This window comes from Armigeres subalbatus, chromosome 2, assembly GCF_024139115.2.
Source record: "Armigeres subalbatus isolate Guangzhou_Male chromosome 2, GZ_Asu_2, whole genome shotgun sequence".
NCBI lineage: Eukaryota > Metazoa > Arthropoda > Insecta > Diptera > Culicidae > Armigeres > Armigeres subalbatus.
This window is the reverse complement of record NC_085140.1, coordinates 11,963,481-11,988,361: the sequence shown is the minus strand read 5'-3', so window position 1 is coordinate 11,988,361 and position 24,881 is coordinate 11,963,481. Positions and strand designations below refer to the sequence as shown.

The 24,881-nt window shown below is 38.4% G+C and overlaps 2 protein-coding genes across 2 annotated transcripts in view; both read left to right on the top strand.

The window, feature by feature from the left end:
• LOC134217768 (uncharacterized) overlaps positions 1 to 24,881 on the top strand; it is a 529,775-nt gene that overhangs the window by 10,833 nt on the left and 494,061 nt on the right. The window lies entirely within an intron of this gene.
• LOC134214029 (uncharacterized) lies at positions 15,263 to 16,591 on the top strand. The gene has a single exon (XM_062693473.1). The coding sequence runs from the start codon at positions 15,432 to 15,434 to the stop codon at positions 16,530 to 16,532; it is 1,101 nt and encodes a 366-aa protein (XP_062549457.1). The 5' UTR covers positions 15,263 to 15,431; the 3' UTR covers positions 16,533 to 16,591.

Here is a 24,881-nt window from a genome sequence, read left to right as displayed (position 1 = left end):
ATAAGGAAGCCAAAGGGCTTAGAAGTGTCGTTTTGGTAGGAGTACGTTAAGTACGTTAAGTATCCTCCAGAAGTAATATTGGAAGGTAGTCCCAGGGGATCATGGCATTAGAAGAGAGGGTAACTCAAGTAACCTTCCGTCAACCCCACTCCCTGAGTGATAATTTCAGGTGTCTGTCTGTAGATTTGTTTTCAATCCTCTATAAAAAAGACATCATCTCAGTTCGTCAAGCTCGATTTATAACACTTTGCTTCCTATCAAAAAATATTTTTTGCATTAGCATTAGCATTAGCATTAGCATTAGCATTGTTACGGTGTAATTCGTAGATTGGACACTAGTGATACTCATGTTTTACTTTTGAGATCCTTATCTAGAATGCTATCAGAAATCAAGAAGGGGAGTGGTCCTTGATTCCAGTCTAAAACAAAAATAACAAAAGCATGAGGATTACTACTCCTGGCCACGCCCATCTTCACCGTAACTAGGGAGAGGAAGGAAGTGTTGATGTGGTACTTACTTAACGAGAGGCCACCGACTTAGCGACACCCTCATAAGTACCACGGAGTTGGATAATGAGGAAGGTAATCGTTGGGTCAGGATTTGCCTGTAGCTGGCAATTTAACCGTGGTAGATCTTACCCCGTAACACACCACGTAAAGGTGTCTACCCAGCATTACGGGTCCTATCAAAAAATATTTTTTGGAGTGATCATATAGTCTCTCGGTACAACTTTATTGTACGAGAAAGGCAAAAATCTAATCCTTAAATTCTGCTTACTACCTGCATGCTTCAACATAATTTCTAAAAATAAATTGCGACTAATTTAGGACAGTGGAACTATATACTCAATCAGTTCTTCCACCTATCAAAAACGACATAAAATTGGCATCATCTATTCAGTAAAGTTTCAGTTTCCCAACCCCATACGGTCAACCAATCCACGCAAAGATTATCGCAACCCGTAAGGAAGAACTTCACTGCCAATGTTCTTCCTCCAGCTCTCCATCTTAGGGGAACTGACAACAGAAATGAACGAAAACAAAACTTGAGAACGGGAAATATATGTAAGAAATCCTTTTTTTTTCTCCCAGCACACGGACGTACCCAGCAGCAATCCGGAAGCACCAGACATCCTGTGGCACAGTAAAAGTTACGAGAAGAGAAATTATTTTATTGAATTTTCGTGTTGCGCCCAGCCCAGCCGAGTATGGGAGAGAAAGTGGAAAGTCGATTGGAAAGTTAAGCAGACCGAGCGGAAACCCGATCTTCGATTAGAAGTGATTGAAAATCAAACAAATATGTGAGGTTTCTTTGAGATTTTCTCTAGCTGGTTGGGTGGGAATCGGAACCTATGCACACGGTGGCAAGCGAAAAACGGTGTTAATCCAATTGTTTGTTGATTTGATCGAAAAGTTTTTCCACCGGGCGCGGGCAGACACTGATTGATTTTGACAGTCGGAGTGAAAGGTGACAGAAGTTTTAAGTGGCGTAAATCGCGGGCTCTGGATATCTGCCGGGGACAGTCAATCTGGTTGTGAATTGGTGCGATTAATTTCCGCGGTTAGAAGTTTATTCTGATGGTGGACAGCTGCCAGAAACAGCAGAGGAAAAAACTCCACCCGCAGCTCATCGCGAAAATTAATAGTGCAAATGCTGCCATGTTTATTACTATGCAAAACTAATTAATTTACAGTGAAAAGCCATTACCATTATAACAACTCTTCCGCTTGTGCAGCGATGTTTCCATTGGTATATACAAGAGCGTATGGGCGCAGAATTGTTTGGTCACTGAAAAGATCATAACAGAATATATTCAGCACATATGACACTTAAGTTTAAGCTTGAAATTACTCAATTCTAAATTCCAAAATCTTATATCTAAAACCTCATTTCGTCGAGCTGAGTTGATTGGTATATGACACTATAATAGGTCTCGAAGCCTTATATAGGAAGTTTTTTTTAATTCTTTATTTAAGTAATTTATTGATTTTGTTTTAAGTTCATCACCGTTTACAGAAAGCTATTTTTCGAGAGAACTATATCTTTCCGGAACACTTAGAAAAATACGCTACCGGAACATGATAAATAATTATTTGTAAGCTTGATATGAAATATGTACTGAATTCTTTTTGCTCTTTGCTCAAAGATAAATATTTCGCTAGTGTTGCCGTCTCAAGAATGTGGCATTAAGACTTCTCAAGTCTAAATTGAACAATTCACAGTTGGCAATACTATAATAACAATATTTTTTTTAATTAATAACATTCCATTTTATGCACCATTTACAATCCTTTCTTGATAATGCTCTTCTAGCGATGAGCCCAGCAGTGGTCAACGAAATACCTACAAAAAACTGCACGATCCGTGGGGTTCCACCCAAGACAGCTCCACACTGTTTGGTTCAGATTCATATAACCATCTATTCGTCTTGAGGGACGCGCCAGAAGTGTTGAGTGCTCCAAACAGCTGAGTGGGAAAAACTCTAACCCAGGAATAATTTGAAAAAAAAAAAAAACGGACGAACTGCTACTGGGAGACTGTGCCTTGCGTTTTGAGTCAGGGAACTGAAAAAGAATATTCTTGTTTTGAACAGTCGTTTGCTGCTTTTTTTAAATAAGCTGTCGCAGGAAAAATTAAAACTTGGTAAATTATAGCTACAAGCACCCAACGTTCACTTTTCATTCTGCAATTTGTCCAGTGCAAACAATTATTTTTCATAATTTGTCCTAGAAGCAAAAGTGTGCTATTTGTGACACTTGCTTTCGGTCCAGCGTTCCGCATAATTTCTCCGGAGACTTGATTTTCGCTGTAAAATCCGTTCTCTACCATCTCATTAAGTGGGAGATGCGAAAAGAAATATGTCGTTATGTTACGGAGAACAGTAGTTTAGTTTGATATTGAAAATGGGCCTCAAGTGGGTCATAATTTATAGTGAATAATCGCCTCTCATAAGAGCGCCATGTTCAAACTTTTAGCAGGCTTAGAATCACACTACTTCTACCTCTTCGGCAAAAGAAAGCAATTTATCCTTCGAATTTAGCACCTCGTTTGTTATTTATGAAAGTTGCTTCGAAACTACCGTGGCCAAGATATGTGACGTTTGATCCACATGCTGCTGGGGCGTACATTGTTTTACACCTGCATTTAGGTGTTGTGTTGGTTCGGTACCTATGCGGTGCAGATTTTATTGCCGTTTGGCAGCCATGTAACTACAGGTGCAGTAAAATAAAAATTCAAATGCAGCTTGGAAAATGTCATTTGTGCATGAGGCTATTCTGTGCGGTGTACAAAATGTTTCAGTGTAGAGCCATAAAATTGTGCCAAATTGAATTGTTGATTTCATAGAGCACTATATTTAGCGCAAGCAGGCACGTATTACATGGGGTGATTTGACTTTACGAGGTTGATGAAGTCCACACGATTGAATATTTCATTTACATTCATTGATGACGTTCTGTATAAAAGTCAAGTGAGGTTTTAGATGTGACCTGAGAGAAAAAACGAATAATTAATTTCAATGAAATCCGGTTTTTTGAAAACTGATCGATAAAGAGACGATCTCACATGCCATAAAACTAGTTAGTACTATTCCATTTAATTCCACCATTTGATTGTTATTTTACAGATACGTATTTCGACTCCAACAGAAACGCCGTCTTCAGTGTTTCGTACTTGACTCAAGTGGTGGAATTAAAAAGGGTAGTGTTGCGCATAATCATGCGCGTCAATTTGAACATAAATTTAATGATAAATTATTTTGTAACTTTAGCATCCCTAAGCAAACTAAAATACTGCTTTATGATATCGCACATTATCCAGACAGAACGAAAACTGATTTGCGATGGTGAGGAGGTGCGCGCATCGAAGAAAATGATAATTTATTATATTCTGTCACCGAATTAGTGAGTAGTATTTTATTTCTGTAGATTGTTTGTATAATAAATATATTTTTAAAGTCTTGAGTCTTCATGTCTGCTGAAAGAATCGGAATTCATCGGCACCTTCCGCAATCGCAACACTACAAAGTAATTCGTTGTACCAATGCAACGAATTATTTTCTCCGATGGCGTCTTGGATCCAACAACAGAGACTAAATCCCATAAATGATCTCACCGCGAGATGCACGACGATCAATTAGGGAGTCCCTCATTTTGATTCATCAAGCGCCTTAGGAGAATTGTCGATATCTCCCGAGCAGGAGAAATTGGCTCAATAATACTTATTTCTGTTATTGATACCATACTCTGTTATGAACTAGCCCTGGATAAGAGGTAAAATACCAAAGGAATAATACCAAAAACTAATATGCACAATACTTAAGCCATAACAAACTCAGTTATTAAATTGAATTTCAATACCAAATGCATAACCAATTGTTATTCGTTTGGTATCGAAATACCTAAGCATGGTATGCCTCAAGTATTCTGCATATAAGTTTTTGGTATTATTTTTTGGTATTTTACCTCTTATGCAAGGCTAAATCATACCAATTTCTGTTAACGAGGTCGTCGCTCCTGCTCGGGCTGGAACGTTTACAACTGGACAATGGAGATAGTGAACAACGCGAGCAGAAGCTATCATCACAACAATATGTGTATCGAGCTGACTGCGTGAAGCACTTCTATCGTGTTGGTTTCATCTGCGAGTCGGAAAACCGTGTGTTTCCCCAGAATGATCAACGTTATCGCAATCTTCCGATCGCTCCGATACCGCCAGGATCAGCAGAAGTGCTTCGAATGCCCGTTTACCTTCCAACGTGAAACAGCGGTAGATGTTCTAGCCATTCAGTGCCAGTGGATCATTTCACACCACATACATATTATTGTTTTTTTTTTTCGATTACTTCGTTATCCATCTGCAGCTTATAGTGAATGTACAAGCTGATAGCAGTTGTTATTAGGGGTGCTCGAAACATTTTATACAAATTAAAAATAGACTGTATGATGTCTATATTCTATGATGCTTGTCTCTCAATCCTTGTTAAAATGTTAATATTATTTTCTATTAACAACATATCTACATAATCAGATGTTCAAATTAGAAATGTATGTAAAACTTCTTGACGTCAAAGTGTTACGAGGGGGAGTGTTGCGCATAATCATGCGCGTCAATTTGAACATAAATTTAATGATAAATTATTTTGTAACTTTAGACAGAACGAAAACTGATTTGCGATAGTGAGGAGATGCGCGCATCGAAGAAAATGATAATTTATTATATTCTGTCACCGAATTAGTGAGTAGTATTTTATTTCTGTAGATTGTTTGTATAATAAATATATTTTTAAAGCTTTGTAGCTGACCCTCAAGAACAAAAGAGTCTTTATGTCTGCTGAAAGAATCTTCACAAAATCTCAATCGATGGTCTGTCCGGTTGCACGCTTTGCATTCCTTAATTCTGGTTCTTCCGGTCAGGTCCTTAGAAGCACTATTAATAGCATCGTGATTCATCAATACGCCTCTCTGTCCCGGTTTACCTTTCCAACTGCTTTGGTTACCCCCGCTGTTGACGCGGACGACTCGCGGTGTTTTCATATCCTGCTTCGACTCCAAGCAAACATTTGCTTAACAAGCTTCGTCGACAATCCCAACGACGAAATCGGTGAAAGTTCTCAGTGTTACCTCCTTTTCTTTCCTCTTAAATCGAACCCACTCCCGCTTGTCACTGGCCGAAGCTTGTCGACCAGGTCTTGTATAAGGATTGGATTCATCATGTGTTGGTGTAGATCGGCCGCCTCGAGATGCTCACATAGTTGCTCTATGTGAGCATTCCCGAAAGGAACAAATGACGCTAGCTTGTCTGATCTTGGTGGCTCTAACTTCCGGATCCGCTCCAAATGACTTTGGAGAATAAGCTCAGGACGACCGTATAGTTGCCGGAGTTTGTTCATCACTTTCGGCACAGATTTGGGAAGTATCAATTGTCCTCGAACGCTGTCGAGAGCCGGCCCTCTTAAACTTTCTTGAAGTCGCACAAGATTTTCTACATCGTTGAAGCCGCATGCTTCGTTCGATGCTACGTATGACCCGTAGAAAAGTGGCCAATCCTCTGGCTTACCTGTAAACACCGGCAGCTTCTTCGAAACGCCACTCCGTGCCGCTAACTGATTTCTAGTGGCCTACATGGCCTAGTGACCTACATGGGATTGCCCCAGCCCGTACGAAACGGTATGATTTCCGGATGTTCCACTTGCTACAAACTCTCCGTTGTCACCATCGCATTCTCCGTCACTACTGTAGTCTTCCTCTTGGTCGTCATCATCACTTGAATGGTCTGATACTCTGTGCATTTTCTCTGGCATACGTGTTGACACCATCTTCTGTCGGAATAGCTTATCGTCTGCTGGCTCAAGCTCTCTGGCGGGAATTTGCTTCATGGCGGAAGGACCGGGTTGAGATACCTCTACCGATTCCCCATGTTTCTTCATATTAAGCATCTCCTGATCTAGTCCATCCATGCACTTTTGGTATGACAGTCGCATCGTCTTCATTTTCTCGAAATGATCTGTTTTGGCCTCCAAAGCCCGGTCAAGTAAGAGCTTCTCCTGAACCAATTCCTTCTCTCGTAAATCCTTCTCTATCTGCATCCTTTTCTCCTTTAGCACTCGCTGTAACTCCATTTCCTTCTCCCGGAGCAATCTTTCGTTCTCAATCACTTCCATTCACTTCGCATATTCCTCTTCCATGGCCTTAATCTTTTGTTTCTGGGTTATCTGCACTTGATTTGATTTCTCGGTGGTTCGGGCAGAATTCCTCTTACCACCGGACTTTTTCTGTTTTTTAGCCGCTTCTTGACAAACGGGCTCCGGACAAATCAACGCTTCTCCCTTTTTACGGCTTCCGTAGCTCCCACACATCGATAGTGAAACCATCGGTTACACGCATCGCAACCGACCATATAGGTTCGTTTGTTGTTGATGTCTGGTTGCAGGCCGAACAAGGAGTCATTGTGAGGTCCAGCTCCTCATGATCCTCGGAGAGATTTGAGGTTATATCCGACTGACTCATACTTTTTGAGTTTTGTTCGGAATTGAAGAACCAATTTGTAGCAAACCTGATTATTTTTGGTCAGCTCAACTAAAATAGTTTGTATTTCATTATTTTTAGATACAATTTGCAGTTCATTTGATACTTACAAAGTAGTTTCTTTTTTATTTCTCGTGCACCCTCTTTCAATCCTGATTTGCTTTTCCTCCTAACAGTGTTGTCATTCTCCTCTGTGTAGTAAAGAGCGAGTGCCAGATTACTCCCAACACTCTTCTACAATTGAGAGCATCGCACTCGTCATTGATTATCACTACACTCTTTTCCCGCGCGCAGCGATGAACTAAGCTGCGCTCACAATTTAAAGCACTCCACACTGTCCCAAACTGTAGCGTGAACAAAGAGCACTGGGATGCGCTGTAGTGATTGAGTGTCAACTAATTCAGTGAACTATACCAGTGCGCACTGAAGATTCCGCACTGCAGTGCGAACTGAAGTGAGCGAAACAGTTGGTCGGGGTTCAGCCAAATCGCACCAAGCGCCAATGATAAATTACCGATTTTTCTACTCAAACTTTCATTTAGTAGATTTAATTGATCACAAATCGTATCGGATATCCCTCAACCCCATAACTGAGGATAACCTTCTGCAAATGGTGCGGTTTGGCTGAACCCCGACCAGTTGATTGCTGAGATCGTTGGGATGGACGGCGCAGCGGCATGACTGCCGATGTTGTTTTTTCTTCTTTTTCTTCTTGCTTCGGTCTAGCGCAGTTGTCCCCAGCATTTTTACTACCAAGGGCCGCACAGAAATTTTGAACTGTTAAAGCGTGTTTTACATAGAAATTTTAAGTTTAATCAAAATGAATTTTATACCTATTACACAATGAATCAAATTCGTTGCCCTGGGTTTTCTTCAAATAATATGTTTGTAAGAACATTCTTACAGTTGGTTTCATAGCCAACTGATTTTAAGTTCATACTAACAGATACTTTTGCGGCAGCGGACATGAGACGAAAAATATTTTTTTGCAACAACACCTCTTCAGCATACTTTGCAGAACATATTTTAAGCTATTTTCCAAATAAGCATATGTCGTCTGATCTTAGGATTTTGAACTTTTGTTGAAAGATTATCATTACAAAACAGTAACGATTCCTCAACTTTAATTTATCGTTTCAAGGAATTCAAATATGCGAAATTCATGTGCGAAAATGCAAAAAAAAGAGATTTTGATTAGATAATTGATTCTGAAAATTTTATTTCTTATTTGAGCGGTCAAAATTGAAATCGTCCAATTCCTACCCGAGGTAAGCCGGACTAGGGCCCAAAAACTCGTTAGTAGAGACAACAATAATGAATCTTCCAATTCTGTGTCATTTAACATTGAGATGAGTGATTGAGTGAGATTACGAAACCTCATTGATTATAACTTGTCGCGCGAAATAACGACAAACATGATTTTGAAGCCAGGTGAACTTGCCAGCGGTGTTGAATAGAAATCAAATAAATCTGCATTCCGCACTATTTACCGTGTTTCCAGATTTCCGAGCAATTGAAGTTTACTGAAACCTTTTGTTCATCAACTAATACATCTTGACTTTGTAAAATATTTTTCGTTGCGTTTTCGTTTCCTAGGATAGAAATCAAGCTACTTTTCAATTGAATGTTGCTAAGGCCTAACTTATATTGAATGCATTCTTACTTCAGGGCGATGTAATGGTAATGTTTTCATTATTTTGATCTAAAGTTCAACATTTGAATCTGCGAACAAAAAAGGACGAATTAGCTATTTTCATAGCCCGAAGTTGTTTGCTGTTGGCTTACGTAATATCTATGAAGTGATGAATATAGTTAATGATGATAACATAATTCTTGCTTTAGGGTGCTTAAACATCTTAATGTTGTGAACATGATACATTCCCTGACTTTTCGTGTCATCTCATGTTTATCAACGGGCCACATATTGTGTATATTTTCAAATACTTCACGGGCCGCAGAAGAAGGTTTCGACGGCCGCATGCGGCCTGAGGGCCACTCTTTGGCCATCACTGGTTCAGTGCATAGGTAAATGCTTTGTGATTCACAAGACGATGCGATGGGATTGGAAGGAACACTTTTTATGGAATTGTCTATATTCAATGATGGATTTTATATTTTTTTAAAGTGCTGCTTTAAAGTCTTCACATAAATTGCAAATAGTAGATACATAGTCAAAATACAATCAAATTAGGCAAACATTTGAGAAGACATTAAAATAGAACAGATCAAAGGTTCTTAAACTTTTAGGATTTGCGACACACCAACATGGACATGGACAAAATGCATATGTTTTTAAAAATTGAGCATGAGCATTATGACCGTACAATTCGTAGTTACTACTCCGTGATTGACTAGAACGTGTGAAATTGCACAAAGAACCATGTGAATGGAGCATGGGATTTGCTATCCATTCTCAATGTACACGTTTCAGAAGCTCACGTATTTTAAATCAATAACGGCGCTGGCCACTTCATTACGGTCATATCGGAAAGGAAGGATTGTTAGTTCGACTCTCGTTGCTACTAGAGACCGAGAACACCTCCACGATTGTCTTGGGAGGAGGATATTTTATCTGGATTCACTTTGGTGAGTGATGTGATCTATGGGAGGGAGGGGATTATATGAAATGCAAAATGCATATGTTTTTCAAAATTGTATGGAAAAAGAGTTCTACCTAGATTGAGCAAATCATAGTTGCATCATATCACTCATTATTTGCCAATTTTTAATTCTTCATATTTTTAATTTTAGTATTCATATTATATACTACCTTTCTTGAACAACACTACAGGGACGCTTTAAATTCCATAAACTCGACGAGCTTTTTTCGTTCAGTTTTTAATTGGAATGATAGAATTCGTTTAGGATCGCTTAATTATAGAACTATAACGAGATTGATGAAATAATTAAGAGGGATTAATGCCTTCATACTTAACCAGCATTTGAATGTTAGGTATTTTGTTTGCCGAGTTTCAACTGCAAAATTTTTTACTGAAATTCTAGTATTTCAGTAAACCAACGTTTGGATGATTATTTTGAAGTTTACTTATCTTTACTAAAGAAAACATTAAATTCATAGATTGCTGAACAGCACAAAAAGTCGGTAGAAATTTATACAGCGCCACTCAGCCACAGATCGCACAGCTGTGTAAAACAAATTGAAATGCATCATGAGAACCGGTGCTCTCTGTCTGCAACTTTTTAAAAAGAATTTGTAACAGTTCAAATATTGCGTACTTACTGTATTATTTTTTGATAACGAGAACTTTTCTAATTGAGAGACAAGAGATTAGTATACCAGTTTACTAAATCGAATTCACCTAGCGTTATGGAAACATCGGAACATCGTGCCACTCAGGTGCACCAATTGCAGTCAGACAACGTGGACGACCCAAACTGCTAGATCAGCAGTTTGTACATTATAAATAACCCGCGAACGCGTGGCGCGTTCTCTTTCCTTTGGCAGCTTTGGACAATCACCGGTGGTGCTGTATTGTGTTAGTATTATTAATAAAAGTGTTTTAGAGTTACTAAGTCTTTTTTAAAAAGTGAATCCGTATCACGAATCCCATAAGTGGTGTCAGAAGTGGGATCGTGAGGTGTTTAAAAAGTGGTAAAAATCCCGTCGCACGCGAACCTGCAATAACGTGATCATTCAACCCCTCGGATGTGGATATCATTTACGTGAGTAACTCATTTTTATTATCTTTTATAAAATCATTCACTAAAACAATGCCAGAGACCAGGCAGTCAGAGATTGAGGCGCTGAAGGCTGAAATTGAGCAGCTTAAGGCATTGATGACATCGGGGAACAGTAGTAAATTTACTATCCCCGATCCCATCAAGAACCTATCGGAGTTTTCCGGTAGTAAGAAAGAACTTTCAAGCTGGCTACGGGAAGTAGACGAGCTATATGAAATGTTCAAGATAAAGGGGGCCAACGGCCAGCCCGATTCACTAAGCTCTATGTATATTAGAGCGATCAAAAATAAAATAAGAGGAGACGCTCGCGCGATTGTATGCGCAAATGGCGATCCTGATACCATTGTTGGTATCAAACAGATCCTGTTGGAACAATACGGTGATCGATCTGACTTTGCGACAAATGTGTCGACACTGTTTAACATTAAGAAAAGTGATAAAAGTCACCTGAAATTCTTTAACGAATGCAAGGAGATTAACACAAGACTTAAATCTAACTTGAATTCCAATCCCATCACAGGAAAGGAAATCATAGATATACTAACCGTTACTCGATATCTTGACAATATCGGAGAACCTCTATCCGCTATCATTAGATTATCCAAGCCTAAAACCTTAGAAGATGCATACGAGTCAGTGTGTATAAACCAGAACGCGGAAATTAGATCTAGACCCGCGAAATCTCAATTCAACAAATTTCCCAACAAAAGCAACGGCCCCTCGAGTAGCTCCCCTAAGCAGCATACAAATTCGAAACCCCCATATAGGAATCCGATGCAAAAACAACAATTTAAATTAGAGTTCCACGCGAACGAAGTAGACGTAGATAACGATGACGACGACGATGACAATGAGGATGACAATGTGCAAGGTAGAACGATGCAACCCAACGTGTCAAATTTTCACTTAGAGGAAGACGATCTCCAAACAACGTAAACAATTTTATACCGTTTATTCGCTACAAGTCTAATAAAGGGATATTGAATTTCTTGATAGACACTGGAGCGAATAAATCGTACATTAATCCGGAGCATGTGTTAAAGTGCCAGGAAACCAATCGACCCGCAATAGTGACTAATCAAAATGGCACATTTGTTATTGATAAAGTATTGCATGTCAATATGTTTCCTAGAAGCTTTGATAAAACTCTACCGTACCACGTATTCAAATTCCATAACTTTTTCGACGGTCTTATCGGATATGAAAATTTGGCTACTATGAATGCCAAAATCGATACCGGTAGCCATGAACTTTCGATTGGAAATATAAAATATCCTTTAGATAAATACTATCCAAGTTCCATGAACTTTCAGGAACAAACGGAAACCCTCATAGAGATACCGACTACTGCAGACGGGGCATTTCTCATTGAGGAAGAAATTAATTTGACAACAGGTGTCACATTACGACCTGGCCTTTATGCGGCTAGAAATAATCATGCCACTGTACACTTGTTTACTACTAGGCAAGCCAAACTGGAGAGATTAAAACCTTTTGAGAATGAACGTTTCTTTCTCAACCAACATGAAACTTTTCCGCAGCTTAACTTCCCTGCAGAACATTTGAATAAAGAAGAGGTTAAATTATTAGCCAAAACTCTTCGGCCTTTCAAGAGTGTTTTCTTCCATGATGGACAGAAATTGGATTTCACCCATCAAGTAAAGCACAAAATAGAAACCGGTGAAAGTAACCCCATTCACCAACGAACTTACAAGTACCCATACCATCTACGGGAAAAAGTAAGTGAGCAAATTCAGAAAATGTTGGAGACTGGAATCATAAGAGAATCCTCTTCTCCATGGACTTCCCGATCTGGGTGGTCCCAAAGAAAACGGATAATTCAGGTATAAAGAAATATCGCGTAGTTGTAGATTATAGGAAACTGAATAAATTAACGCCAGCAGATAGATATCCTATACCCGAAATCAGCGAGATTTTGGATCGTCTCGGAAAAGCACAATACTTTTCTTTACTCGATTTAGCCAGTGGTTTTCACCAGGTAGAGGTGGAGCCGAACGATATTCCAAAGACGGCATTCAATGTCGACAATGGAAAATACGAGTTTTTGAGAATGCCGTTCGGGTTGAAGAATGCGCCCGCGACATTCCAACGTTTAATGGATGCTGTTCTACGAAAACATCTGGGGATAAGATGTTTCGTCTTTATGGACGACATCATTATCTTTTCAACTTCTTTAGATGAGCATATGAAGGACATTCAGAAAATCTTACAAACCCTTAAAGATGCTAACCTTAAGGTACAATGCGATAAGTCTGAATTTCTTCGTAAGGAAGTAGAATTCCTTGGACACGTCGTCTCTACAGACGGGGTGAAACCGAACCTAAAAAAATTGAGGCAATTAAAAATTGGCCTTTACCGAAACTAAAGTCGTTTCTCGGAACAATCTCCTACTACAGAAGATTTGTACCAGGATTTGCAAAACCAATGACTAGCCAACTTCGTGGCAAGAATAAATCAATTACTACCAATCCTGAATATGAATCTGCCTTCGCTAAGTTAAAGGATATCATGAGTACAACACTACTCTTGAGTTATCCAGACTTTAACGAACCGTTCATACTAACTACCGACGCATCAAACTATGCTATCGGCGCAGTACTGACGCAAATGGTAGATGGACACGAAAGACCAATTGCGTACCTTTCGCGAACACTGACAAAAGCAGAGGAAAAGTATTCCGCAACTGCGAAAGAACTTTTAGCTATCTATTTCGCTGCAAAGAAATTTCGATTATATTTGTATGGTAGAAGTTTTACTATTTACACGGACCATGAGCCATTGACGAAGGAAATTAAATTAACAGATGCAACAGGACGAGTAACTCGTCAACGGTTATATCTGGAGCAATTCGATTTCAATTGGTTTACAAGAAAGGAAAACAAAACGTGGTAGCCGATGGATTATCTCGAATACCTCGCGTGGATGAATCTGAAATAAATTTACAAACCATTTTAGAAAACGAAGTACATGAAAACGATCCTATATACGGGCCGGAAATCATAAATAAATTTAGAAATCAGCTCATCATTAATATTACCAATAATAGAAGAAAGTCCCCTCACATTTATTATTTTATCTTTTCAGGTTATAGTAGACACGTATTCCACCAGGAGGAATATACCGAAGAACAACTATTGAATATTCTTAAAGCTCATTTATCTCCAAAAATAACAAATGGAATCTTTGCCCCACCTAATATTGCAAAATTGTGCTCTAAAATTCTAGATAAACATTTCAAGGGAATGCGAGTACAATTCTGCAATCTTAAGCTACCAGATCTAATTTCTAAAAAACCAAGACGAATTTGTTCGTAAGAGTCACAACTTTAATCATAGAAGTTGGAAACTCACATATGAAGAGATTCGTCAATCAGTCTACTTCCCAAACATGTCTTCAATTGTTAGGACCTTTGTAAAAATTGCTGGGATTGTAAATACGCTAAATATGAGCGTCATCCCTTTAAAATTCCAATCACACGTAGAATCTATGAAAGACCTTTAGAAAGTCTATTCATGGACGTCTACGTGAAAGAAAACGAAAAGTTTCTAACAATTATAGACTCCTTTTCCAAATTTGCGCAAATTTACAAAATCCTTCACGAAACTTCAGAAGAAATCATCGAAACGCTCATCAAGCAATTCAAAATTTTGGCCTACTGAAACAATTAACTTGCGATCAAGCCACTTATTTCCGCAGTCAAAATTTTAAGGAATTTCTAGAAACCCATGGTGTTGCCGTTCACTACGCTAGTAGTAGCAACAGTAATGGCACCATCGAGAGGTTCCATAATACACTTTTAGAAATGTATATGGCCAACCGCAGGAAATTCGACAAACTTTCACTTTACCAAGGACTGTCCATGACGACTGCCCTTTACAACGACACAAAACATGCCACGACGAATTTAGCACCGAGACAGATAGTATTTGGAAACTCGACGTCATTAGACTTAAAGGACATTAACTTAACAAAACAACGCACTATTATGACAGCAAGAGACAATATTGTGTTTGAGGCTAACAAACATAATTCCAAAATTAAAATACAGGACAAAGACTATGAGGATATTGAAGACGATACGGTTTTAGTTAAGACGAAGGGAAAAGCCTCTCCTTTTAGCAACCGATATAGACTAGTAGATATCAAAGAACAAAACGAAAAAACAATTACGGACGCAACAGGAATCAAAATTCATAAAAAAGATACAAAGAAGTAACAAACTGACTAAAACTTGCTTTCCGACTTCCTTACAGATTATGGCTCGGTATACTGACGCAGACGACTCTAACGGATTTAAGACTACACGATGTAAAACAAAATCCAATCATAATGATTCCCTTAGGAGAAGCTAGGATCAGTAACAGCTTTTTCAGAATAATGCATCCGATAAACCTTACCACCATTGAATCGACAATAGATGTGTACAATAATGTAGCCCAAACCGGAAAGCTTAATCAGACCTTTTTGAGTTATCTATCAGGAGAAAAATAGGCAGAATTAATCTGTTGTTCAATAGAATTAGGCCACAGCGAATCAAACGATGGGAATCATTAGGTAGAGCGTGGAAATACATTTCTGGAAGTCCAGACGCCGACGATCTTAAAGTCATAAACTCTTCTCTAAACTCCTTGGTAGATGAAAATAATAAACAAATTCAGATAAATCACTTGTTTGAGAAACGTATGAGAAACTTGACAAAAACTTTCAATTCACTGTTAGATAACGAGCAGAATTTGGAAAAAGTAACATTCGATAGTTTAGACTCTTTGAATTTCATATTTGAGATTGATGAATTATTATACTATTTAGAGATAATTGAAGAATCTATAACACTAGCCGGACGAAGCATCCCAAGCAGTCGCATCATCCACCCTGAAGAGCTTTCGGTTATTCGCCATACCCTCAACGATAACGGTTTTCGATTGAACTCGGTCGACGATATGTTGAACATTGCTAGCGCGTACGCAGTATATAACAACGAGATGTTCATGTATATACTCAAGATACCAAAATACACGGATGTACAATACAAAATTGGTTTGATTGAACCCGTAATTGCCAATAATTTACGAATTCATCTCACGGCACAATTTTATATTGAAGGACAGAACGCATTTATGTCAAAAAACCCGTGTCCAAAGATGAAAGATCTCTCTATATGTTCCTCCAGCAACTTGGAACCGCCTACGGAGTGCATTCAACAATTAGTTTCAGGACAACACACAGCCAAATGTCCTATGGAACGAATTTACGAAGCTAAAACTATTCGTAAAATCACAGAAAGCAACATCATGGTTACAGGATCCAACATTACACTTTCATCAAATTGTTCATCCGAACGATTACTCAATGGGTCATTCCTCATACAATACTCCAATTGTACTGTGAAGCTGGACGACGAGGAGTATGCTAACTCTGACATGGAAATTCAACCATTCATCCCTACCACAGGAATTAAGGTCAGTCCAACTATACTGATAAACAATATCCCGTTACAGCATCTGCAAGAGATGCATTTAGAACACAGAAACCAGATAGATCATCTCAACTTAACTACGAACAATCTGCATTGGAAACTACATATGTTTGGATGGTTAACCTCATTATCAACAACAGTTATAATCATATGTATCCTGGGCCTGATCATAGCCATCATCTTTAAAATATTTAGTTGGAGAAAACATCTCACACTTAACACAAAAGAAGATATTCATATCAATTTCAGCCTAGCAACTGATGGATGTCCCGAGTCAAGAGATATACCACTTATCCCACAGCAATAGAAGAAAGCCGAGGACGGCTTTCAAACTAAAAGGGGAGCCGTTATGGAAACATCGGAACATCGTGCCACTCAGGCGCACCAATTGCAGTCAGACAACGTGGACGACCCAAACTGCTAGATCAGCAGTTTGTACATTATAAATAACCCGCGAACGCGTGACGCGTTCTCTTTCCTTTGGCAGCTTTGGACAATCACCGGTGGTGCTGTATTGTGTTAGTATTATTAATAAAAATGTTTTAGAGTTACTAAGTCTTTTTTAAAAAGTGAATCCGTATCACGAATCCCATAAGTTAGAAAACCAGTATGTCACTTGAACAGTGAACACTGCACGATTAAAAGATGGAATGAATATTCATACCAGTGGACGTGAGAGTTTGCAAAAAGTTTTACAACTACGGTCAGAGCCAAAATCTGGGAGTCCGAATGGATAAATCGCGAACGAAATGTTATGAAAAAACTATCTACAGAATGAGATAGAAGGATAGGTCGGGTCAGTTGGACGTAAGGGTGAAAGAGACAACGCTTTAGGCATTTGCTAAAATTCACTAACTTCCGCCAGGAATTCCGCGGGAGTGTTCGTAAGTTAGGTCAAGAAATAGACCTTTGTCCACTTCGAAGTTAGATCACGCGATCACTTGATAGTTTGGCTCAATCGTCATCGGTAGTTATCAAAACCTGCGAACTAAAAGTTACTTTAACGTTTCGATAGTGACTAGAAATGTAGTGTAAACTATAGTTAATGCCTAGTAACACAAATTATATATTTAATTGTTTAAATTCCTAAACTAGGTCCATTAAAAATCATTATAACGAGATTCTAAAATTATAAAAGTGTATGATACGGTTGAAATTCTGAAAAGGTAGGAAAAGTTTTCTTATGATAAAAGTTGGGTGTGTTTTAACATGTGGCTTCTATTAGCCACGAACTTGTGGCTTTTCCGTTTGGAATATTTTTGTTCCCAGGAAAACGGTGGGAAATCTCTAAGCAACCTTGCGAGTGAGAAGAAGTCTGAAATCTCGGCACACAGGCCACCTTAATCCACGTGATACTCGACATTGAGAACCGGTCTTTGAAATGAAACCCAACGTACGGTGATCGGCCGGAATGCTAGAATACGGTGAACGTACGGTTGATCCCTGATTTGGTAGCCGTACCTTTCGTTCCCACTATCCGTGTTAGGGTTGAACAAACCCCCAGCCACCGCGTGGTCGCGCTTTGACAGCGACCCGATTTCGCACGTGTACACCATCTCGTCCCGCCCAGTTGGCACGTGGGCGTTCACTTCGATTGCCGACATCGATTCATCCGCACCAAGAACCCAGTATCAGCAAGGAGGAGAACGGCCGCAACGAAAACCCCAGCAAAGGTACCTATAGGTTAAGCCACACACACACCCAAGCAGGTTAGGTTTAGGGCTCATCCGTAGACCCCGTAGCATTAAGCCAGAGAGAGAATCTACAATACATTGTCAACTTGGAAACCTAATGTTTGTATTACTGCTACAATTACTGTCTCGAAAGAGTTAGGTTATTGGGGGACTCGTGTTGATTTAGATTCGAAGTGATTAAATTTCAGATTCGGCATACCGATACGTACTCATGTACAACTTGATCGGGTTTGATTCGTTGGCGTTAGAGAGAGAAATTGAGGTAGTGTTGAGAGTATTCGATCGGACATTCGAGTGATCCACAGAACCTGCCCTGAGCTTCATTCTCGGTAGTTAGTCGGGCGCAAAACACCAAGCTGGCAATCTGGAAGTTTATCCAGATTGGCGCGTAAGCCGGTTTCGGAATAGGAAGCTGGATTTGTTCCAAAACGCACCTTACAAATTTATTATGAAGTATAGCTTCCCAAATTATCGTATTAAGCATCTGGCATATTATGCTACATATCGTTAGTGATGCTGATAAAGAGTCAGAGATTTTCTTTTTATTCAATCTCAGTCTGACAGTAATAAATAAAAACCTACTAAAGTCTTTATTTATCCATACTTTTATTTTAAACAAAGGAACATTGACTGTCCAGACTCTGGTCAAATTAAGTACTGTCCAGTCAGTAAAATATTTTTCCCAAAAACAAATCCTCATTCTAACTCAGTTAAGTTCACAATTATTTGATATTTTTGAATATGCTGAAAACTAATGTAATGTAAAATGTAAAATATTGCTGTTGAAATTACTGGGTGATCTGATCCGTATTCAGAAAGCTCAGTGAAGTTTTACCGACTCTGGTCAAATTAAGTAGCTGTCTGGATAATAACTAGAAAGGTGATATCACTTTATAAAAAAAAAAAGTTTCTTGAGATAGAACATGAAGAACAAAAAGTAATCGAATTTATGATTTTGAAAATATTTTTCAGCTTTTGCAGACTTTCGTAGTGGAATTTATTTACTTCTGGCTAAATGGTTAAATGGTTCAATGTTTTTTTTTAATTGGTTTTAAAATGTATTTCTATTTGATTAGTTATGTTTTTGATTCATCACTATTTTGATTTAATATATCTTATCTCTTTTCATTTGATTTGCATTATATTCATTCATGTAAAATATGAGGATAATTTTCGTTATTTTTTTCATAGAAATCTTGAACTAAAACTAAACTTACTTAAATAACTTGGTTACGCATATGCACAGCACATGTTTCAGAAATGGACAAATTGAAACTAACTTTGCGAATCCACGTGTCTTGGAGGGACTCGTGGACATGCCAACGGCTTGCTTGGCTAAAGCAACAAACTAACAGTTCGTTGTTTGAATTCAACAAGGGTAATAGTTCCGACAGCCGTGGGTGTACCGTGTCTGAAACATAATTGATGAGCTTTTGAATGCACACTTAAGATAAGTGGAATAAAGTAGACTCAGTGTATGCAAAGAAATAGTAGTTGAACGTGCTTCGTTTCTCCACTATTGTGTATTTTATCCTGATAACGAAGTTAATGCGCTAGTTTCAGTAACTTATAATAAATGATAACAAAGTTTCAATAATTTGGTTTAGGTTACTGCAACTCGCGCTTTGACTCCGGTATTAGTGAAATTTAAACAACGAACAATTCGGCAGTGTTGTAGAAAAACCTTTGCAAGAAGTACATCATTCATTGCATTTTGAAATTTAGCCTCTGGAATGAGTTATTGATAAACTACAAAGTGATCGAGCCCAAGTTACCAAATGATCAAAAACATCCTTGTTTAAAACGCTATGACTGTCAACTCTGCTCATCCTTCAGATTCACAAATTTGAATTATTAAAATCCCGCAATAAATGTGGTACTTGTTTACAATAGCATTTCTTTTATCGCTATACTTTAGCAATCCGAAAGATAGATTAAAACGAAGAATGGCAACCGAAAAGTTTCAAAAAATCTATTTAACAACGCTACACAATCGCTACGTGTAATTTAAAATAGTATCGTTTCATGTTACAGTCGATTGCTGCTGTTGATACTTTCATACAGCGTACCCGTTTCACCTTGATTCCGGAATCCGGACTGTCTGCATGCGACTCATGCGTGTCCTTCATCACAACATCGAGCAAGGAACGAATAACTGAACAGCAAATTCGTTCGAACGCAACTCTGTTGTGATATCACTGCAGTGGTACTGCAGTGGTACACTGGAGTGAGGCACGCTGAGGATCTCACTGAAGTGAGAGAACTTGAGTGCACCTAAAATTCAATTCTCTAGAGTGGTGAGTGGGTGTACGCTGCCTTGATTTCTCTACGCAAGCGCTCTCTTACGCACGCATTCCAGATCACTCACAGCAGAAGGTTCATTTTACGCGCTGCGTTTTGATTCTCTTATCCTCATTTCGATATAATCTCTTACACTCTAGTGTAAAACCCCAGTGAAATGACATCACTGCCTCCTAATATGTAGTACTAAATTTCTCTGTTAGATTTAATCAACTAAAAGTGTTTCTTTACCTACGTTTTTATTTCTCAAATATTGATTTCGAAATATTCCGCTTATTTCCAATAATCACATGTGCGATCAATCTGTTCAACAACAAAGGTAAGTAAGTTAACTATTTCTTTTAAATTCTGGATTTGAATAACTTTTCTTTATTTACAGGTTCATTTCAATAATTTCCTTTTACATTTACAGCTACAGCAAGAATGATTAATTTTAACTGTAATAAATCCACGTTTTAATTTCAACTCTTAATTTGATATTATTTTACATTTTTTTTATCTTCATGTTCTTTCTCGCCTGACACATTTCTGACAAATAGCCTGTCACTTCTGACAACTCTCACTCACCCCTCGATATTACCCAGTGGTGTTGACAGCTGCCTTCGAACCATTGTGCACCGATGTCTCACATAACTCCTTCTTGTGCCCACTCTACTGTTATTTAATTAAAATTCAGAATTTCTCCAAGAATTCTCCCAGATAACCTACCAGGATTTTTTCGGGAAATTGAATTCTTGAAAACTCCTCCGAAATACCATGAGAAAAATACTCCGAAAATTCTCCCGCTTTTTTCTACTAGATTCTACAAGAATATCCATAAAGATTCCCTCAAGAACTCTCTATATGTTCTCCTGAAAATGTCTCTAGAGAATTCTTCAGAAGTTTTTATATAAATTTGTTGATGAATTTCGTGTGGATTTCCCAATGGGCTTACATGAGAAATTTCCGAAGGAATTCCTAACAGAGTTTCTGTGGAAATTCATGAAGTAGACGTATTAGTTGTCAGGTTTCCAAATAATATTTAAATGAAGTTCTGAAATTTCTTCAGACTGAAATATTCTAGTACGTACTGCCGAAGAAGTTCTAGGAGCAATTCCTCAAATACCTGAAGAACGATTCCCTTATTTTTCTGAATAATTAAATGTCAGGTGCATTTTGTTTGAACAAATATTGTTTTGTTCGACCGAGCATACGTTGTACAACAAGAGATCTAGTGATTCCCCAACAAAAAAATCATGCTAAATAAACTACTTTTTCAGCTGAAATAGCCTATTTTTGTTAAAAAAAAGTCCTTTATCAATTTTCAATTTTGTTGGGTCACTCTAGACTTTATTGGAAAAAAAATAAATTCTGCATAATTGTAAAGAAGATAATTGTCATATGAACTTGGCTGAGAATATGTATTCCGACAGAAGCTAGATAAATCTAGACTCAACTGCCATCCACATGGTAAAAAATATTCGGCAAAGTGGTCAATTTTCATACGGCGGCGTGCCGTTTTATTTAAACGGCGGCGGCGCACAGGTCTATTCATAACCCAGTACATCGAAATCTTAAAGTGAGTTTTTCAAATATGGTTTAAATTTATCACTTGACCAAAAATACATAAAGCACATATTTAAAACTTCAAATCTTAGTTGCAAGCTCACTTAGCTGCCAATATTAAGCTATCGGGGCGCTGAAAATACAAATTAATTAATTAATTACCGATATCATTGGATTTGGTTTTTGTTTACCGCAGCATGGCGTCAGCTAACAATGAGAATAACAAAATTAAGTAGAAAGAACCATAGTTATTCGGTTTTCTCTGGGGGGTATAATTGATCGACGATGACGAAACCACAGAGATGGTGGTGGACTGTTGTTATTAAGTTTGTTCGTTGTTGTTCGTCCCATTTCATGAAGGGGGAGGATGTTAAAACCGTCGTCATAGAACCTATGGCTTGTTTATAAAATACGTAACACAATTATTTAGAATTTCAGATGTCTTCCTTCCTAAAGTAACCGTTTTAGTGCCGTTTGAGATGTTTCATTTCTCATTAACTACTGCGTTACGTTATACATGGACAATGCCAGGGGACATAAGGCGGATGGCATCGACCTAAAGCGAGGACGACAATGGCTAAGAATTTTAACGCCATTGAAGCAAAACCAGATATTTATTCTTCGAGGACTTATTTTTCTTCGGTGACGGTGGCGTTATCGTTCAGCAGGAGAAAATTAATTGCTGTGATAATGCGTTTAATTAGCTATTAATTAGATTCGAATTTCGGGTCCACAATTTGGTCCGCATCAGACAACAAAGTCTTTTCTGATAGATGATATTGGATGAAGTAAATTAATCCGTGTTTTTTTTTTCGATAATTGCTCAAATTGTCTGATTGACTTTCTCCTCCAATCAGAGAGTCATTGAAAATAATTGGAGTAACAGGGAGTCGTTTTTTTTTCTGTACATCCGAATAGCATGACACAAAGCAAAAATAATTATGTGAATTATTCATTTGAACTCAGAGTTCCTACACCTCAATGTAGAACGAGTAAATTATCACAGGTTACGAATACAAGGCAACCCTAGTAACATTTTGGTTAAATACTGAGTTTATCACACTCTTGTAGAGTAAGTTATGGTCTTCAAGAGCGTTATAAAACTTAAAATGTTACTTGGGAAGACATCAATGAAGCATATATTTGAATACTTGAACATGATTTCCGACGATAATAAAAGTTTTTTTGTTTTAGTAATAGTAATAATTAAAGTTCTATTGGTGTGAGACAGGTGACTACTAAGCAAACTATGTTTAAATTGGTTGAGTGTGAATTATAGCCTGGCCTAAGAAACATTCTGGTGAGAGTTTTTCACTTATCAATTCTGATAATTTAACGGTTAACTCGAACCCCTAAATTTAAACTTTGAATTTCTTATAAAAATAACGGAGGAAATAAATCATCTGGGGTGTTTATAATATGTCCATCAATATCAAATTTAATGCATAAATATCCAAATCAAATTAGCCTAATATTAAATATCGAAACATCACAGAACTGTGAAAGCCTTCCATCAATAAGTCTTTCACCACACCTTCCGCCAATCATCGTGACAGTGCTATGAGTAAATGAAAATCTCCTTTTTGGTATTCATGACGCAACCCACATCCCAAGTACAAACCAGATAACAGTAATGCGATATTATTCTATTACCATTCGGAAAACTCCACGGAAAGGTCCCTCAGCTTTCCCTTCACTCCACGTCACGCTGACATTGACGAAGAAATTGGACTGCGAAACCACCTTCCAACCAACACCGATGATGATGGGACGGTAAGCATATTACAAGCTCCAAAGCGGAAGAAGACGTCATCGTTATCTGCACTTGCTGCTCGCTCGGTTCTGCTTCAGTAGATGGAAAATTTCATTCGATGGAAAACTTACACTTCTGCTAGTCTCCTCCTCCATCTGCAGAGACGACGGTGACAATGAAGATATGTATCTTGCCAACCCGCCCAAGGCTACCGGAGACATTTGCAATAACAATTATAACCACTATCCATGACTTGGTTGTGCTGAGTAAGTTTCCAATGAATTCGAACGTACCTGGTGCAGTTACTGCTCACACGGGCCCGATTAGGGATGAATGGAAATCTCTGTCTGGTGGCAAGTATTTGCTCGCCCCACGGTGGCCGAGCCTCGAGGAAGCTCATTAGTACGCAGAGCAGCCGAAGCCATCCAGGCACTGCACTACTGCGCAAATGTTTACGACCCGCGCGTGATTTGCTTTACGCTTCAACCATTTCACCATACCTTCTCCATATCCAATGGACTCGCTTGATCCTTCTCGGCACGGTTCTCCCTTCGATGGAAAGTTTATCAGCCAAACAGGGGTTTTGACAGTGGCCCGGGGTGGGGGACAGCCTTCTTTGAAAAAGGCTCATAAAATTCCTTCAGGCATTTCACACCTGTACTTGGCAGCGCAATCTCTGGGGACCGATCAACTGCTGAAAGATGTGTGTTAATGTCGGGACGTAGAGTATTTGCAGTTTAACAGTCAATTGGAAAACGATTCGCGTAATGTCAGCTCCATTTCAAGGCTGGAAAATGGCACGAAAAAAAAGAGACGCCAAGCATAGACTCAATTTGCATCTCATTTGAGTTCTGAACCTCTCGGTATCGAATAGGCGCACATTTTAGCAGCAAACCCCAAGTCACGTACGCATATTAAATTTGCAAGAAGCAAAAAAAAAACATTTTTCCAGCGCCCGTCAATCAGGTTGCTGCACAGTTGCGAGGTGCCAGCCAAACTCTTAACAAAAGCAAAAAAAAAAACTTTTGTGATTTATATTTTAATATCTCACCCACGACAGTATGAACCATGAAAGTAAGTATGTTCAATCATTTTCATTCTAAATATAGAAGAGCTATTCTATTTTCAATAAATTTATTTAATTTCAGAAACAGAGCTACATTTCAACGGCTCTTTCTTTCGATAAATTAAAGAAATATCAAAACAAAAAATAATGAACTTCGTTTTTCTTTGTTTTTGATGTAATAAATATGAGTCCATTATGATTGATTTATTGTGAAGTTAGATAGTGAAATTATTTAATTCCCTTGATATTCTCCTTCCAAAATTACTTCCAGTGTAGTGACATTTTGTAACGATTATT

What these genes read in the sequence shown, in the direction of transcription:
- LOC134214029 (XM_062693473.1), top strand. Translation starts at nt 15,432, where the DNA reads ATGAGAAACTTGACAAAAACTTTCAATTCACTGTTAGATAACGAGCAG.